Source organism: Musa acuminata, chromosome BXJ3-3 (assembly GCF_036884655.1).
Source record: "Musa acuminata AAA Group cultivar baxijiao chromosome BXJ3-3, Cavendish_Baxijiao_AAA, whole genome shotgun sequence".
Lineage (NCBI taxonomy): Eukaryota > Viridiplantae > Streptophyta > Magnoliopsida > Zingiberales > Musaceae > Musa > Musa acuminata.
Window position 1 is genome coordinate 34485684 of NC_088351.1, and position 18541 is coordinate 34504224.

Consider the following 18541-nt stretch of genomic DNA (forward strand, 5'->3'; position numbering starts at 1 on the left):
GAAGCTTGCAAATCTCAAAGCAAACATTTGTGGCACCGTCAAGAGGTTTGGTCTCAACCGGTTGATTCATGACATTAATTTAAAAATGATTTGATTTTAAAAATAATAATCAAGCAATATTGCTCTGCCAAGGATATCTTCAGGCAATTTCCATAGAAAAGTTCCGCATCTTATGATTTCTATACTCTTTCCTGCTAAAATAGTGGCATCGAACACTATAATTGGTTATTATATTATATTTAAATAAAATTATACTTGTGATTTTATTATCGGTTTTCTCCGCAACGAAAAGGTCAGGGAACAAACTCCTTATTTGTGACGAATTCATTGACTGCAAGCCTGGCTGATGCGTATGTAATGTAATTGAAACGATGACAACAGAGTCAAATACATGGAGTTCTAAGGATGAACTTTGAGTGAAGCTATCAACTTTAAATACATCGAAGCAGTTCTAAAAGGTACCAAACTTGAAAGCAGCTTAAATCATGCAGAAATAATACCACTGCATCTAACAGTTACCAAGCAATAATGACTATTGTATCACAACACACTCTTGAGTTCTATTGAAAATTTAGGCATATTGCAATGGGTTAGAAAAGAAAGAGGTGAAATTTAGATGACCGATGAAAAAACTGGCCTAAGTTACGAGTTATAGGAGTACAATGAATTCTCTTAACTTAATTATCTTGACAGGCTTTTTGCTGCTCTTTGAACCTGATTAAGACTTTAGTAGATGTAATTAACACAATTCCAAGACAGCAACTTTATTGCAAACTAAGGCAGTGCCAAGATCCTGCTTACGTCCCAGGCCACCCTCATAATATCACCATTCTTTGCTGCAGCCTCCTCAAAAGTCCTTCCTGCTGCTTCTGATGGGTGTTGAACCTCCTTCCACTTCTCGATCTTCAGCTCCGTAACATCCACAACGCATGTGCCGCTGTCCTCTAAGCTCGTGCCATGCCACCTACCTTCCACCTGAATGATCTTTCCTTTGCCAACTAATTTACCATCCACATCCACTACGGAGACAAACTGACCTGGTTCGAATGAACAAGATATTATAGAAGGGCGGTTCTGGTGAGCTCCACGAACGAAATCAGGAGCAGTCATCTCCACATCCTCACATCTAGCAGATCGTGTTATCATACCACCAGATTTGGGGATGGATTGGTGGGTGCTTCCTCTAGCAGGAGCAGCATAAATTTCCTCACCGGCACTCTCAGAGGAGTCGCCAAAATGAGAAGAGCTCGGACCACAGGACTTATCTGGATAGGTCTCCCCTTCGGATGGGGCACGGACCTCTCTTGCAGCACGTGCAAGCCTGGCTTTCCTGTTGTTCAGCCTGCATCAACAGATGTTTTGTTAATGCTATTGGATGGCTTGCTGAAACAAAGTAACCTAGAGATGAGGCCCGGACACAGGTGGTGGTGATATAGGGCTAGTCCAACAGAAATAATGCCTTGAATACCAAGAGGTTACAGCTCAGAAAAAATTTTCAACTATGCCAATGAGAAAATCCAGATATCAGCGGTTGAGAATTAAAGATTCAAGCAGATCAACAAATTGAAAAATACATCGAATGTTCATGCACTAAAATAAATGCTTAAGTTTGCAATGTTGAACACACTGTAGAGCTTCTACTACAGAAAATTTTATGTAGCTTTAACAGTAGTGCTGGAAAAGATGGTATTCTTACCAGTTCTTTAGCTGAGATGATGTAATTTCAGAGCCCTGAAAGAAACAAAAACTTAATATTTGGCTACATCAAACTGATAAATACTTGCATTGATTAAAACCTAGATGAAATAAAAAGTGACCATTTGTACATGCCTGTGAACTCAGCTTATCAGCCCATGACTGCAGTGATGCTGCATTTCTTTGCATTTCAGGCTCATCCAGGAGAGCCTTCTCAATCAAGAGTACCTGCGTCTCATTCATTATATTCCGCTTTCTCTTCCTTGGTTGCTTCTCTTCACTTAGGCCATTTTCTGCTTTATCATCTTCTGTGAGAAACATTTTCTTTAGTAAATTCTGACTTTGGGAACTCCCTATTGTCAGGTATTGAGTCAAAATCCATCTAGTTGGGATCAAGTTCTATACCTTTCGTATCACAATCATTGGTATCTTTCTCTCCACTTCTCAGGTATTCAGGCTGATCGATTATATTCTTCTTTCTGTCATGGCTCACCTCAAAATCCTCTGGTAGGCCGGTCGTTGAGTGGTTCATAATTTTTAGCTGCTCTACTTCTTGACACCTTGAATTTTCCCCAACTCTCCATTTTAGATCAACATCATCATTGCTGTTGCGCTTTAGATCATCATCTTGAATAGTTTCATCTTGTTTTCTTGAAATAGATGGTACATTCCCCAAAACAAACTGTGTATCCTGTTAATTATATATTTCAGTCTATACAGGGAAATGCCACTTTGATATGATTATTCTGGTGAACTACCTAATTTTGCAACATAAAACTACAAACTACCTGTTGGCTTCTACTGAAAGTGGAGTTTGGAAATTTAGTCCAGTACAGAGAAGATTGCTGCATAAGAGGCCCATACTCAGGTTTCATATCTTCTTCCAATTTGACTACATTTTCCTAAATAATTACTCAAACAAGGTAAGGTATGTAGCCAAGGTAAAAATGGGTAACACAGTCTATGCTAAGAAAGCAAGAAACAAAACCAAATGAACGTGAACCAATAAGTGGGAGGAAAAGAATTGGTTTGTTATACCTGAATAAATCTATCTCCAACTTCTGGATGAGTTAAGTTCTGTAGTTCATCAGCATATTTACTGTATGAAAAATACCAAGAAAACACTTTAAAATGAATTGCTTTAGTACAATAAAAACACAACACATCCCAAATTAGGCATGGAACTTTTTTTACAAATTTTGGATAAATTCTCAGTGCTGTTTTTCAATAAAACCTTATTGTTCTGTGCTGCCTATATGAGAGCAGGTTCATATGTGAAATCATTTTGTCGAAGTGTCAAGACCCTTTTAAAGCCAAGCACTTCCTGAAGTTGCATCCTAACTTGAATGAGCATGTTCTGATGAGGATTCCCCTAACTTTCATAGAAGGCCTGATGTTTCTTAAAATTGCCATGATAGGGACATACAATGCTGACAAGTGAAAATATATTAAGCTTTTCCGCTGAGCCTCATGAACTTTGTGCTCGATAATCATTGAAAATTTAGAGGGTACTAAGACTGTAAAATGATCATGGTGCCATGATCCAAGGAGGGAAAAAAGGTAGCAAAATGACTCAAGCAAAAGAAAATTATCTATCTTCTTAACCTCAATTTGGTAGTAAGCATTTCAAAAGAGATTGTCATGTTAAACATCAAATGGCAAAGGATAGATCAAGGTTTGCATTTCCAGTACTGGTACTTTTACTCATCCTTAAGTGTAGCAGGACTACCATGCTGACACAAGGTATGCTCAGGTGTTGTTTCTGCGTTGACAACAAAAACAGGAACAAGCACTACAAAAATTTGCAAGAAAAAGAACAACAATAACAACAAAGTCGTAAGTTTCAACTATTTGGGATCGACTACATGAATCTTTTGTTGTCATTGATATCTGTAAAAAATCATATATTTAGTTAAGTTCAGAATACTTAAATTTTTATTTATAACTTCTATTAAAATATTTTTAGATCTTTCTCTATCTCTCCTCGTATCACCAACATCAATCATTTCATCTTTTCTACCGACCGCATCCGGAAGTCTCCTAAGCACATGTCCATGCCATCTTAAACAATTTTGTCTCATCTTATCCTCTATTGAAACGATACCTAATTGTTCATAAATAAGTTTTTTTTTTCTATCTTTCCTAATAACTCCACACATTCATCTCAACATTCTCATCTTGGTAACACAAACTTTTTGTATAAGTTGTTTCTTAACTACCCAAAACTCGAATCCATAAAACATCGTTGGTCTCACAACTGTCTTATAAAATTTTTCTTTTAATTTCAAAAGTATCCGATGATCACATAAGACCCCTAATACTCTTTGTCATTTTAACCATTCTATTTTTACTCGATGAATAATATCTTCATCGATCTTTATATCTTGTTGAATACTTGATCCAAGATACCTAAAGTTTTTACTTAAAGAGACTTCTTGTCCATCCAACTTAACTATTTTCTTCTATTTATTCCTAAAATTACTAAAATTGTACCACATATATTCAATTTTAGTCCTACTTAATCTAAAACCTTTAGTTTGTAGGGATTACCTGCATAGCTCAAGTTTATAATAAATTCCACTTAGGCTATCATCAAATAAGACAATATCATTAAAAAATAACATGCACCAGAGAAGTCTATCACGTACGTGACTTGTAAGTTCATCCATTATCAATATAAAAAGATAAGGACTTAATGTAAATCATTAATGTAATTCTATGCTAATAGAAAACTCACTAGACACACTCCTTGTAGTTCTAACACTAGTAACTATATTATCATGCATATCTTTAATAACATCAATATAATTAGTGGATACACTTTTTTTCTTTTCTAAAACCCACCATGATGGATCTCTAGGAACTCTGTCATAGGTTTTCTCTAAATCAATAAAAACCACATATAAATCTTTCTTTTTCTTCCTATACTTTTCCATTAATTGTCTTAATAAATGAATAGATTCTATGGTTGATCTTTCAAGTATAAAATCAAATTGATTTTTAAATATATTTCTTTCAAGCCTTATCCTAAATTCAATAACTCTTTCCCAAAGTTTTATAGTATAGCTCATGTTTTTTATTTCTCTATAATTTAAACAATTTTGTATGTCACTCTTATTCTTGTAAATTAACATTAAAATATTCTTTCTCCATTCATTAGGTATCTTTCTAAATCTCATGGTCTTGTTAAATAAGCTAATTAATCAAACTACTCCCTTGTCCCCTAAACTTTTCCAAGCCTCAATAGGGATAAAATTAGGTCCCACACCCTCGGCTATTTTCATCTTCTTTTATACGTCTTTTATTTCACTAACTCTAATTTTACAAACATTTATATGATTATTAAATCTACCATTATTATTTTTCATTAAATCTAAGTCATGTGAATATTCATTAAATAATTTATAAAAATATTTTTATCATCTTTTCTTAATCTCATTATCATTAAAAAGTATCCTTTGATCTTCGCTTTTAACGCATCTAATATTACCAAAATTCTTACACTTTCTTTGCTTAGCTTTAGCAATTAGATATATATCTTTTTTATAATCTTTAGTACCTAATTTATTATAAAAATTATAATAAGTTTTATATATTGCCATACTAATTTTTTTTTAACTACTTTTTAGATTCTTTATAGCTTTTAATTTTTTTCTTATTTTTACAATTTTACCAATCTTTAAACCATGATCTTTTAGTAAAAATTATTTTTGAACTTCCTTGCACCACCACTAACTCTTTTTTAATGTTACACTTCTATTTTTAGTTTCACCAAGAATTATCTTGTTTAAGCTCCTAATCATATTAGCCATCGTAGTCCAAATAATATTAATATTATCCTCATTTAAGTTCCAAGTCGTCTTTTTTTCCATCCAATTTTTAAAAGTCTCTATATTATCATCTTTAAAATTCCACCATCTAGTCCTAGTAAAATTTTCTATTATCTTTTTCCTTTTTCATTCTCTACATTAAATATCTAATACTATCAACGTATGTTGATTTGTCAAACTTTCGTCATTTATAATTTTACAATTCTTACAAATAACTTTTCCTACCTTTCTAATGAGAAAAAAGTTTATTTGACTACAGTTGTGAGTTGTGACCACTCTTATAAATAATCAAATGTTTATCCTTTCTTAAAATGAGTATTTACAATTATAAGATTATACAAAGTTGTAAAACTATACCAACATCTTCATTTCTCTCCCCATAACTAAAGCCCCCATGCACCCCTTTAGATTAAAAATATGTTTTTCCTACATAATCATTCAAATATCCTTCAATTATAAGTTTTTCGATTATACATATTCCTTAAATGATATTATCTAAGCTTTCCCAAAATTCTCTTTTGGTTTGGGAGGCATAAACACTAACGACATTCAAACATCTTATCCTTTCACAAATTTTAGAATTATAATTATATCTCCAAATATTTTACATCTACAATATTGTTCTTAAGTTCCTTATCAACAATAATTCCTACACAATTTTTGTGTTTAACTTTTTCAGTATATCAAATTTTAAATCCAGAACTATTAATCTCTCTAATTTTACCCCTACCTACTTAGTCTCTTGTAAGCAAATAATATTAATTCTTCTTCTGATGATAGTGTCTACCAATTCTAATCCTTTCCCTAAAAGTGTTCCTATATTCTAACTTGCTAATCTGACCCTCCGATCTTGTACTAACTTCTTTACTCCCATTGGTCCAAAACAATGAGATAACTCTTGCTTACTTGGCATCACATTCAAGCACTGATGTGATGGGTCGCTTCCGGACGAACTCCTAACCCACCATTTGCAATTCAAGACACTTAGGTAGTTAAGATGTCTCGCATCACTTCCGAGTGACGACCTGCTCTATAATGAAATCGGTTAAGATCCATATTCATGAGATTTGACATAGTTTTACGTTGGTTGTCGGTGACCTAACGCAAACCTCCACCTTTTTCATCCAAGCTTAGGACCGGCATTGGCAGTGTTGCAAGAAAAAGAACAAAAGGACAAAAAAAAACTTATATCCCAAAGTTAAGCATTTGGATAATTTACCAAAAAAGGAAGAAATAAATTTAAATTCATAGTGAGAAACCAGGGTAAAGTGCCACATATATAAATGCCACCAGCCATTTTCGGTGGGCCTTCATCTAGGCAAGTCTCATGGTGTTCAGCACACAATGGTACTGCTCACACAAAACAAGTTGAGAGAGATTGAAAGGAAAGAGCCTTTTAGTATGTGTACAGTGTACTACATTTCAGCCTGTACAAAATCAAATCAGAGAAGAAAAAATGGTAAAATCAGCACAAGCATGAATACAGAAAGTAATCATGATATAGAAACCAAGTCCAAATTGCAATGAACTAAAACATGTGCTCAATTTACGAGCTGTTAAAATGAGGAAATGTTCTCTAATTTAAAGGCAGAGATCCTCCTAATAGAAGGTTGAGCATATTTATTCTCATCTAGACAAACAATTATGCTAACACTATCAAATGATGTCTAGTATGTACAAATTGAAACAGGTCCACAGCAAGATTGGTAAAACAATAAGGGCATGCAGTCAAAAAGATATCTAATTCATAAGTGGACAATTTTTTAGGTCTCACATTGATGATTTTTTTTTTTACACATCAATTCAGTAGCCCAGATTGTTTCCCTTTCTGTTGAAAAAAGAAAGACATAAACACAAATTTCAATTACCTTAGGAGGTGTACATCATCATCAATCAAAAAATTTGGCGTCAAAGAGATAGCATACTGGGAAAGTGAACCTGAGATTGACATGAATGATTAAAGGGGTTCAGAGAGTACTTAACTAAGCAAGCTATCTTTGGAAGAACAAAATAAAAGCATAAGAAAACATAGTTACTTAAGTTTTTACAGACTGTTGCAGCCTTCTGCATGTCAAAACTAGAGTGATCTCCAGATGATTCTGGGCTCTTCATAACCAAATACTTGTGGAAATTGTTGAGAAAAAGATCTCTTTCTTCTTCTGTTTTTATAATAGAAAAGAACTTGGTTTACATGAACTTTAGATATTTTATCTACTACTATAATCAAAATATAAATTTTGTAAAAAACTACGGTTCAAAATACAACCTTCACATATATTGGGAACAAAAACATGCAGGTTTGCTATTATTTTGACCAAACATGACGTTCTCTGCTGAGCATATGTAGCTGATGGCATGCCACTGAAATTAATAGGACATGTGGAATTAGTTTCAGGCAGCAGAAAAGCTGCTGAATGAACACTCTCACTGGCATCATTAAGAGAACCCAATGCCATGCCAGCTGCATTAAATGGATCATATTCAATATTCACATCTTCCTCTGTCACTGGTATATTTGAAGAGCACCAGTTTAATGAAAAATTTTCATGGGGAACTGCTAAAATTTCAGCAAGAACTGGAATCTGGAAAAGTGAACAAATTTGTCACAAGGCAGTTTCTATAACAAAAGGAAAATAAAAGTACAAAGTCTTACACTTTTAGACATAAAGAATGATCGGAAATTTGAATCATCCGAAAATATGTCAGCTAAACGCAACGCATTAAGAAGCAGCAGGCCCATTGGGTTACTCTTGTACTGTGTATCACCAAGTAGCCTAACTTCACTTCTAAATGCAATCCTCAGTATCTCAAGAAACTATCAAGACATACCAATCAATCAGGAATAGATCGAATTCAGGAGAAATAAAAAATCATTTCACAAAACTAACCTCTATTGCAACTGATTTTGCTAGGTGCATGCTTTTTGGAGAATCAGCAACTTCATCGAGATAAGAAATACTCTCTGCTTCACAAAGCTGCAACAACTGCACATAGTGTAACTAATAATGAGAATTAATTTAAATTTAATACTCATCTAAGATTAAAATTAGAGGAGAGAATGTGGTTGGTCTAGACTTACAATAGACAGAATTTTGGCCTTCAGCCTAGATACAGCAGCCACAAAGTCGAAGGAATTCTTAAAACAATGTGAAATGTTTAACTTCAAGATAGAATAAGCCAGCGAAAGTATGCCACCATGTTTACACAATTCCTGCTCTGCCACTAGATACTTCAGTAATTCCTTATGAAATGGCTTCACACTTGAATAGTAGAGGTAAAAAGCAAAAGAAAAAAGAAGAAAATAGTTGTGTATTATGAAAAAAGTCAAAGGTCACTTTGTAAGTTGATCCAGTGTGAAGGATTCAATTCTTTAGTCAGCAAGCGTGCAACACTCGAGTAATCTTTACTGGCAGAGAGCTAGAAGGTAACACTAAGCCACTCTTATCACATCCTTTGATAGCAAGGGAACAATGGTTGGATGGTCAATATCTTAGCACTATTTGGAATGCTTATATATGGAATATATTCTACAAATAGACTGCATTGGAGAAAATGTTGCATAAAAAGTATGCACCTCCTAGAATAGACAACCTTGTTCCTTAGAAGGCGGTCTCGGAACGGTTTTTGATGGCACAAGGACAGAAGAAATTGCAAGGAAGCCTCACATTGCTGACAGATGTAATGAGCTGTTCGTTCAGCTGCAGGAAGATTAGACTTGTTGCTCAATAATTCACTGTTGAACAGTTGTAGCTTGATTCCTAGAATCCTGATGTCTTCATGCACAGCATCAAAAGCTGCATCCATAAATATGTCTACCTGAAAATGAATACTAATTTAATGGAAAAGCAACAAATGAAATAAATTAAACAAAGATAGACGAATATAAAATGAAAAAAGTGGGCAGAGACATCAGATGGACAATGAAATAACTGCACAACTCTGGGGCATGGTAATATAGAGAAAATAATGAAGCTCTACCACAACCAATAAAATGAACCATTGGCTAGCAAAATATCCATAAAGTTCAAAATTACAACTGGAACAACAAAGATTATTGGGCAATAATCCTCTGTCAACCTAAGTGTTATAAAATCCTATCAATCTGAATATTAGCAGTATCTTCTAATTTGTTCATGTCACAACACCTCTTGCAGTTTACACACTTCATTGCAACTACATCACTACCATTGTCTAGTTCTTTGGTTGTAGTTATCCACTCTTTTCTCGTTTTCTTATGTTTTTTTTGTTTTCCCTTTCCTCTTCATTTATATCTTGTATTTTCATGTATTATCTTTCTCCTTTTAGGCTAAACAGTCTGTTCCGCAAATTGCAGCAACCCAATTTTCTTTTAAATTCATTCTTTGACCATTTAGATGCATACAAAGCCACTAATCACTCATAAGGCTATAACACTAGCAAATATATATGTCCTTCGCAAATGGATTCAGAAAGGTGGTTCCTCTCACGCTCTTCAAATAGTATGTCTCCTCATACATATTGATCCCTCTCGGCAAACACACCTCTTTGGAGTATTAAGGTACCTAAGTCAAGCCCTAACAGTCCATGAATTACAGCAACAGAAATGAGAAGACGGCCCACTTATCGCCCTCAATTTCCTTCAGTGCGATTCAAGTAGTATCCCTCATGATACAAAACTTTCTCAATTTATACAAAAAAAAGATGGTAGAAGAAACAATCCATGCAAGTCAAGAGGGTAGTCTTTACTTTGCAGGCCAATGGATGACAAATTTCACTTGTCGAAATAAAAGAATACTGGTATTGCAAGATAATCTTCATTGGCTAAGTCCTGCATAAACTAAGGACAAACAAATAATAGCATCTATAAAATCTATACACACAATATCACGTTCTACCTTAGGATGCGCAAGAAGAACATGCACAAGATCATGCCACTGAGATGAAAGATAACTTGTCAAAATATGAAGGCTGCAAGCAACAAGTGTTGAGTGCAGAACAGGAGAAGACCCAATATGATTATCCTGAATGATAAACCACAATATTAGAGATTTTTTATATCTCAACTGTAAGAAAATTAACTGGTCCGTGGTAGGTGATTAGAGAAAGTTTCACCTGCTTGCGGCATGCAAGAACAATCAACATATAGAGTACCAGATCCATTATCTGTTCAGATAGTTTTACATCATCAAGCAGAATCTGGAGAGATGGGATAAAGTATTAAAAGCTACACCCATTATAATGAACATAATCATTGGTATATCACTGGTGAAAAGATCGATAAAAGGAAGTAAAGAAGCATCAATAATCAGTAAAAGTATGATATTACAAAGAATCTATTGGTGACAGAAAATAATAGTAATCCACATAAACAGTGCAAAAACTTACTACTTTTTGGGTGACAAAAGTTTCTGGCTAGACAGGGTCTAAAAAAGTAAACTGTAGTTCACTGTATACAGTAAGTATACCTGCAGAAACTCAGGTGTAGGTGCCATATGCATGGAATATTACTACAGAGCCAATGGAGTAAATCACTTGCAGAATCATTCAAATGAACAAGTCCAACCACTATACCATTTGTGTCACGATAGCAGGTCTGCATGGAATAACTACTTAATGTTCTTTCACTATATTACTGAATATTGCTTCATAGTTGTTCATCGGTAATATTTGGTGAATACTGTATGGCCAGATTCTTCTCATTCCCCTCAGCTTACTCTCCACATCTGGTTTATATGATCTTGCAATTCTATGCTTTCAATGATTAATCTCATAAATCAGAAGATTTTATTGAATTTTTCAAAAATCATTGTTAATTAATACTTCAACTTAAAGTTCAAAAAGTAATGTGGGCCTTTGTCGTAACTCGTAAGTGTTGTTCAAAGAATTGTTGTTCCTTCTCATCTATTGTCTGTCACCAAGGCTTAAAAAGAGTCTGGAAAGGTGGTTTGCATTTAGAAATTTGGAGAACAGATGCACCTTGTTTAATGAAGTTCCACTCTAATAATAACTTTCTTTATGTTTCACCTTCCATAGAAAACAAATAACACTCTTGGTTTATCAATAAGACCACCTTTGTAAAGGGCATTTTTCGTTAGCAGCGTAAAACCGCCAATGTCGGGCCCAAGCTTAGATGAAAAAGATGGAGGGTTGCATTAGGTCACTGACAACCAACGTAAAATTATGCCAGATCACATGAACCTAGATCTTAACTATCACGACCTGGCCTGATGGGACAATTGACGTATCAACTTCGTTTGACCTAAACCACTTGTCAAAATACTTAAGTTGAAGCTGATGGTAGTAGTACACTCATCAGACCCTTATAAGCCAATCTTAGTCTTACCCACTTCCGATATGGGACTAATCGGGATGTTATAATCTCCCTCACTTAAGGACTTGACGTTCTCGACAAGACCCAATATAATCTAGATCAAACCCTAGCATGGTGCATGTGAGACGTCACCCAAGGTGGCTCAACACTGTGATGAGTCCTCTGACTCTATTCACAAGTAGCTCTTTCCTACTCGAGCCCCCTCACCATGTCTCAATACTAGGTCAACTCTGATACCAAATGTCAAGCCTATCAACTTCGTTTGATCTAAACCACTGGTCAGAATACTTAAGCTAAAGTTGATGACAGTACACCCATCGAACCCTTATAAGCCAATCTTAGTTTTGTCCACCTCCGATGTGGGACTAATCAAGGTGTTACATTAACCGATGTCAATATAAAGCTAGGTCGTCACCCGAAAGTGGCACGAGGCACATTCACACCTAGGTGTCCCGAATTGCAAACCATGGGCTAGAAGGTCGCCCGAAAGCGGCCCATCACATCGGCGCTCAGATATGGTGTCAAGTAAACAAGGGTTCGACCAATAGGAGTAAAGAAGTTAGTCCAAGAACAAAGGGTTCAGTTAGCAACTTGGAATACAGGAAGACTTTTAGGGAAAGGATTAAAATTGGCAAACACTATGATCAGAAGAGGAATAAATATTATTTACTTACAAGAGACTTAAGTAGATAGGGGAAAAATCTAGAGAGATTGATAATGCCAGATTTAAAATTTAGTATTTTGAAAAAGTTAAACAAAGAAATGGTGTAAGAATTGTTACTGATAAGGATATTAAAAACAATGTTATAGATGTGAAAATATTTAGTGATAGAAGAATTCGATACACATACAAGGGCTTGTATGCAGACGATAGACTGTCCATGGCCATCCCAAGGCGACCGAAACTCGACACCACGAGGTATTGAAACTTTCTCTTCAGCATAAAAAGGATACATCCGTAGGAGGCTAAAGTGTGCAATAAGTTTAGCATGTTGGTAGGCCTTGAGGGGCGTAGCAAGGGTTGTATTGGCGAAGAGTCGTAATCTAGCAAGTCGGTTCATGATGACGAAACAATACATAGTTTGTTCAACAAGGCAGAGTAATCCAAGGGGATAGTGGTTTCCAAAACTTTCAGAGGGAAGGATGCGAAGAGAAAAGTTGCTCCAATAGAACAGATATCGGGAGGAACAAGTCTCAATTCTCCAAAGGGAGACTCATGTGCAACGGACTACATGTGTTGAGGGGTACCTCAAAATGATAGCTCCATAAAACTCAACGGACCAAGCGAGCAGCAAGGAGTTATCGTATAATCTTGCACGAGGTAATGCGTTGATGGACGTATCGTGAGGTCAAGTGGAGAGCAATCCTAGGCAGCACCAAACAAATACACACTTAGAGTTGATGTAGAGATCGGACTCAACGAAGGGCTAACCTGTGAATGATAGGCATAAGGGCTACCATCAACTCAATGCAAACCGAGGAGCAGAGCAACTTGGGTGGAACTTGGCGAAGTGGCCAAACCGCATGAAAGAAGTCGGCATAAAAGACAAAACATAGAGCGAAAGCATAAATTTTCTTTGGACAGAGATCAAGGATATAAACTCTTGCAGAAGCAAGAGTGAGATCATGTCGTTCTATGGGTCCCTCATTCTGATGGAGCGGACTCATATTGCATTGTGCCAAAGTCGAATAAAGCTTCAAGGCACATGCACCTTATCTCGGCGAGGCATTTGACAGATAAACCAAGGCGACTCAACTTACGGAGGCAAAGTTGGGGTCAGAAGGCTTACCATCGGGCAAGAGGAGGTTGATGGTGGTAAAGTGATTTAGAGAGTGAAAGAGAGAATGAGGGGGTGAAAAGGGTTTAAAAGCCCTTAGATCTAGTTCAAACCGTTTGAATTCAACAAATCCGAACCATTGATTGGTATCGATCGAATCCGACGTTACCAACCGGTACAAATCGATAACAGTTGGATTTCGACCATTTCAACCGATACAAGTTGGTAACGGTTGGATTTTGACCATTTCAACTAGTACAAACTCTGTATCAAGCGATACGAGGTATCTTGTAATAAATTGCCCGATATAGGGTGCTCCGTGTCCTTGTCCCCTGTTGGACCGTTACGTACCACTCATACCACCCGATACAGGTCGACACAGCGAACCATGATAAAAATGTTTATCTACGTTAAATACCTATTTCAGATCCACCCCAACCCAGTTGATGCTTCAGTACTAATTCCAGCTATGTTCAATCGATGTCATTATCATATGGACTTAACCATCACATATTTAACGTTATCTAAATAATTCATGCCAAAGAAGTTAGCCTACTTGTATGATCACAAGGGCAAAGTACCTTAATCATTAGAAAACATATTTTGGTGGACAACAGAAAATCATACAAGTTGCACTGAAGATGGAGGAACATTATTGACAAGGGCAGGCAAGGGTACCAAGAGTAGGCAAAAAAAAAACTATCAACCAAAAACTCCGCACACATGTAGAGCCAGTCCCAACAAAGGTTGTGGAGCTTTTGATGATTAAGCAGGCTAATTCACATGGGTGTGAAATTTTGGATGACAAGTATTCCCCTTTTCTTCTCTTGGACCCTTGCAACACCACTGTAATTGTAGTATATAGTAAGCTTCCCATTTGAGCAATAAAATCCAAGTTTTCATGCAATTGTGTGTGTCCTCCCTTTGTGTACCAAAGTTGTGCATTTTGCACAAGTGGCTAAGGCACTTTGCCTTTGAGAGTGTCAAGACAGCTGACTTAATTTTGCAGGTTTGCAAATGAGAGTATTGCACAAATTATCTCATCAACACAAGGTCAGTGACAGATCAACTAGTGAACCACAGACTGCCATCCAAATATCTAACCTCAGTTATCAATATCCGGATATCTATGGAACATGTGACATAATTGCAGTAACAAAAGTATGTGCAACAGATTGTAGTTATGGGAATTTTTACAGATATCAAGACTAAAATAGTTTCTACTTACATCCCTTATTGTATTTAGTAGAACAAACAAAGATATAATAGATAGCACTTATAATTTCCAAGCATGGAATATGGAAACTGTCATAAAGATTGTGGCAAGATGCTGGTGACTGTAGATGTTCCTTTTTTATATTTAAATTCTGCAAACCATGGGTACATGCCCAGAAATTACCCTTTCAGATTACTCCAAAGATGAGATATGTGCCATGATTTTCATCCTTGGTAATAAATACACAAAATTCCAACTAATTGTTCATAGACTACCATAGGTCAAATAATTATTCAGTATAATTAGAACATGTAGTACAATCTTGAAATATGAAGCAAGCAAAAAAGAACCAAATGAAAAGAAATCGTGTGGTATTCTTTATTATTCATTTGTTTCTTTGTTATGATAAAATAGATAGAGAATTTAATGAGATAAAAACCTGCTCCAGTCTGGCATGGCGTGTAGCTAAATCAGACAGTGTATACAAAAGGCGAATGCCACGAAGCACATGTCCCATGCGCATATCCCTATCAGGTGATAGCAGTGTCGCAATAAGGTGCAAAGGGAGAGAAGCCGCAAGTTTTTCCACATTGATCTGAAAAGGAAACAAAATTAGAAAGTAGTAACCAGAAACTAGTTTTAGTTCTAGTAAAACTGTAGCGAGTAGAAATTTGCCTGCTTCAAGGACCCTTGTTCTGTCTTGCATTGTATGGTGAAGTTCTCGGAATCTTTCAACAACTTGTTCAAGTCTTGAGAAGAAAGACCATTTAACTCGCCAACGGCTGAAATTATGTCAATCATCTGTCAAGATGAAAATGAGATTTAAGAAGGTAACTGAAAAAACAGCTGTAAGCATCAGATAAATTACACACATCATGTTAACAAGATGATCCTGAGGTCAGAAAAGAACACATATATTCAATTTCATTTTCATGGAAAAACAATCACATCAAAGGTAAATACAAATCACAAGGAAAATAACCTGCCTTGATCATTATGATCCTTATCATACTAACACTTGTACATCATTGTCCTATCACCAAACAAAAAGTGGGAAAATTAAAGTTATGATATTTGTTGGTGTTTCAGCAAGAAATTGCAGCAGTGATGACTCCCAAAGCAGTGGAGATGGAGTGGGTTCAATTCATAGCTGAAACTATGCAATCCATTATAACTAGGTCTACTAAAGGATCTCCAGTTAAGAATTTTCCACATTATGACATTAATTGAATGACTTTCGTTAATTTAACTTTTCAAAACTGTTCTAAGTGTGGTGCTGTAACACAGATTGGACTTTAATGAATGTTGGTTCCCAGTTACATAATACAATGACAAGGATTGGTTGTCAGGTGAAATACAAATGTTAGCAAAAGTAGTACCACATGCACAAAGAAAACAAGGAAACCAAAACCACAGTTAGTAATTAATAACGTAGAAAGCATAGACTACGGTTTCGCTTGGACCAATATGAAACAGGTAGTACATATCAGCCTGGACATGAACTAGGTATGCAGACTGCCACCATTTCAGATGGTCTGGTCTGACCTATTAAAAAAAGAAAAAAACTATTCACTCATCTAGTTTAGGGTTCTTGTTCGCGAACCCTCTTCTCTGTACACACAAAGCCTGTGAGCCACTGTTGGCCCCATTGCTGCCCGCCATTGATTTCGAGCACACTTCCTCCTCGTCTTTTCCTCCTCCTCTTTGTCCTACTACTCTTCTTCCTTCTTCCTCCTCTTTTGACCTCTTCCTCTTCCCCTACCGTCTCCTCTTCTTCCTTCCTCTTCCTCCACCGCTTCCACTTCCTCATCCTACTTTCTCTTCCTCCTCACCCTCCACTGTCTCCTCTTCTTCGTGCTTATTCTTCCACCACTACCACCTCTTCTCCATTCCTCTTCCTCCTCCTCCTTCCTCTTCCTACATCTCATCTTCCTTCCTCTTCCTCCTCCTCCTTCCTCTTCCTACATCTCATCTTCCTTCCTCTTCCTTCCTCCTTCTTCCTCCTTTTTCCTCCACCATCATCTATTCCTTCCTCCTACTACTTCCAACTTCATCATCTCCTCATCTTCCTTCCTCTTCCACCCTCCTTCCTCTTTGAGTCCTCAGTGCGCACCAAGTACTATATGTTGATACACCGATATTAGTAGGTACATATTGGTCTGGGTCAAGGACCAATATGCATGGTCAGTACAATATGACAATTCATGATAGAAAGTCTAAAAGAATCATAGAATAGGACAAAAAAATTGTAACGGAGAGATCAAGGTTTTATCGTGTGGCCTAGGATCTTTATATGTATAATTATAGGCCTTTTGAGCATTAATTAGCATTCCATGTAGATAAGAGTTGATTTCGTGGAAAAATACTACTGCAACAATTAACATATGTGGCACCTAACGTAAGAATGATTTAATGTATAATGCAATTACTAAAATTGGACAAAAGAAATATGATATATCATTCTGAAATGTCAAAGTAAAAGCAAAAGATATTGGAACCTTAGAAGCATCAATCAAATTAATAAGTAAGCATGATAAACCAAAAAGAATAAAAAGATATGCACCATTTTTCTCTAACAAAGAAAAAAAAGGAAGGTTGATATTACGAAATTTACTAAAAAGCCATCATTCCACAAAGTTCACCAGCTACACCCAAGAGGACAACAAATAAGTTTTGGAGAAATAATTAACCATATGCACGATGTAAATGCTGTCTCTATTATTGTTCATCATTGAAATGGGTTTAAAAATGACACGTAATAAGTATGTGATATGCACCAGCAATCTGTGTTGGGGACACACCGCCTTTTCACAAGTTACAAACACCATAAAAGTTCAAGATATGAAACCTTTACATAACAAAGATCAGTCTCCATATGTAGTCAGATACATATCAAGTAATTGAACCACGGGAATCCTAGGAGCTGATGCGCTCAGAGAGGCAGATAAGGAACCCTTCAAAATCCCCAAACCAAGAAGCTAGCCCATCCCATTCATCAAACAGATTACGATTACAGATCACCGAAACCTATAAAACAAAAGGGAACAACAGAACCACCGATGAAGGGCACGGAAACACACGGAGAGGGAAGGAGAGGTACCTGGAGGCCGGAGAAGAGCCGCCGCGGTTGACTGTCCAGATCTGCTCAGGGCCGGTGGAGATGGTCAGGACATAGACACGTCGGGCAGAGATTTGGGGGAGCGTTCTATCCCCGTCCAGTTGAGAGTTAGGGCTTTTAGAGCCCCCGTTTGCTCTAATTGAACTCAAGCCAGTGTGGGTCGGGTTAGAGATTGTGATTTGGTTAACAGTTGGGTTGAACCATTTTAATTGAACCTGCGTCGTCTGAACCGGCCCGGCTGGGCTACATATGAATCAGAAGTTTAATTGCCCCTATTTTCCCTCTAAGTTCTTTATATATTTCTGAAAAAGAGGATATTTGGTATTTTATTTTTATTTATTTTATTTTATTTTTATTTATTATTATTATTATTATTATATATCCAGATAAATAAAAATACTGGTAATAAATCTGCTAATTTACATAACACATATAATAGAATAATAAAATATGTCTATCTCCTAGCTTTCTATCAAGGGTGATTTTTTTAAATAAACCATAGGTTTTGGGCTTTTCTCGGATTACAGTCTCTCATTTCTATATTTCCCAGGGAGAATCTCTTCTCTTTGTAAAAGAACCAAAATATCCATAAAA

At 36.2% G+C, this 18541-nt stretch overlaps 1 protein-coding gene across 6 annotated transcripts; it reads right to left on the reverse strand.

The window, feature by feature from the left end:
- Positions 1 to 449: 449 nt before the first annotated feature.
- LOC103978982 (nodulin homeobox) lies at positions 450 to 18087 on the reverse strand. Of its 6 annotated transcripts, none has more exons than XM_065143530.1 (19): positions 17930 to 18081; positions 17607 to 17856; positions 15505 to 15630; positions 15269 to 15424; positions 10617 to 10700; positions 10400 to 10525; positions 9117 to 9341; positions 8605 to 8736; positions 8414 to 8509; positions 8179 to 8340; positions 7792 to 8107; positions 7562 to 7684; positions 7394 to 7463; positions 2734 to 2794; positions 2484 to 2597; positions 2101 to 2386; positions 1831 to 2000; positions 1697 to 1731; positions 450 to 1342 (listed from the first exon to the last, which is right to left on the reverse strand). In XM_065143530.1, the coding sequence occupies exons 2-19, from the start codon at positions 17655 to 17657 to the stop codon at positions 775 to 777; spliced, it is 2901 nt and encodes a 966-aa protein (XP_064999602.1). In that variant the 5' UTR covers positions 17658 to 17856; positions 17930 to 18081; the 3' UTR covers positions 450 to 774. The 6 variants fall into 6 exon arrangements, with proteins under 6 accessions (XP_064999602.1, XP_009393240.2, XP_009393242.2 ...); XM_009394965.3 differs by having other exon boundaries at positions 1831 to 2003; positions 17678 to 17856; positions 17930 to 18080; XM_009394967.3 differs by lacking the exon at positions 17607 to 17856 and having other exon boundaries at positions 1831 to 2003; positions 17930 to 18087.
- Positions 18088 to 18541: the final 454 nt, after the last annotated feature.

Bases quoted from the DNA above. Each gene is read 5' to 3' on its own strand.
- LOC103978982 (XM_065143529.1), bottom strand. From the start codon at position 17,657: ATGGTGTTTGTAACTTGTGAAAAGGCGGTGTGTCCCCAACACAGATTG. The intron at 10,526-10,616 runs GTGAAACTTTCT...TTTATCATTCAG, and splicing joins TTCTTGCATGCCGCAAGCAG to GATAATCATATTGGGTCTTC. The intron at 7,685-7,791 runs GTTGTATTTTGA...TTATAAAAACAG, and splicing joins TGTTCCCAATATATGTGAAG to AAGAAGAAAGAGATCTTTTT.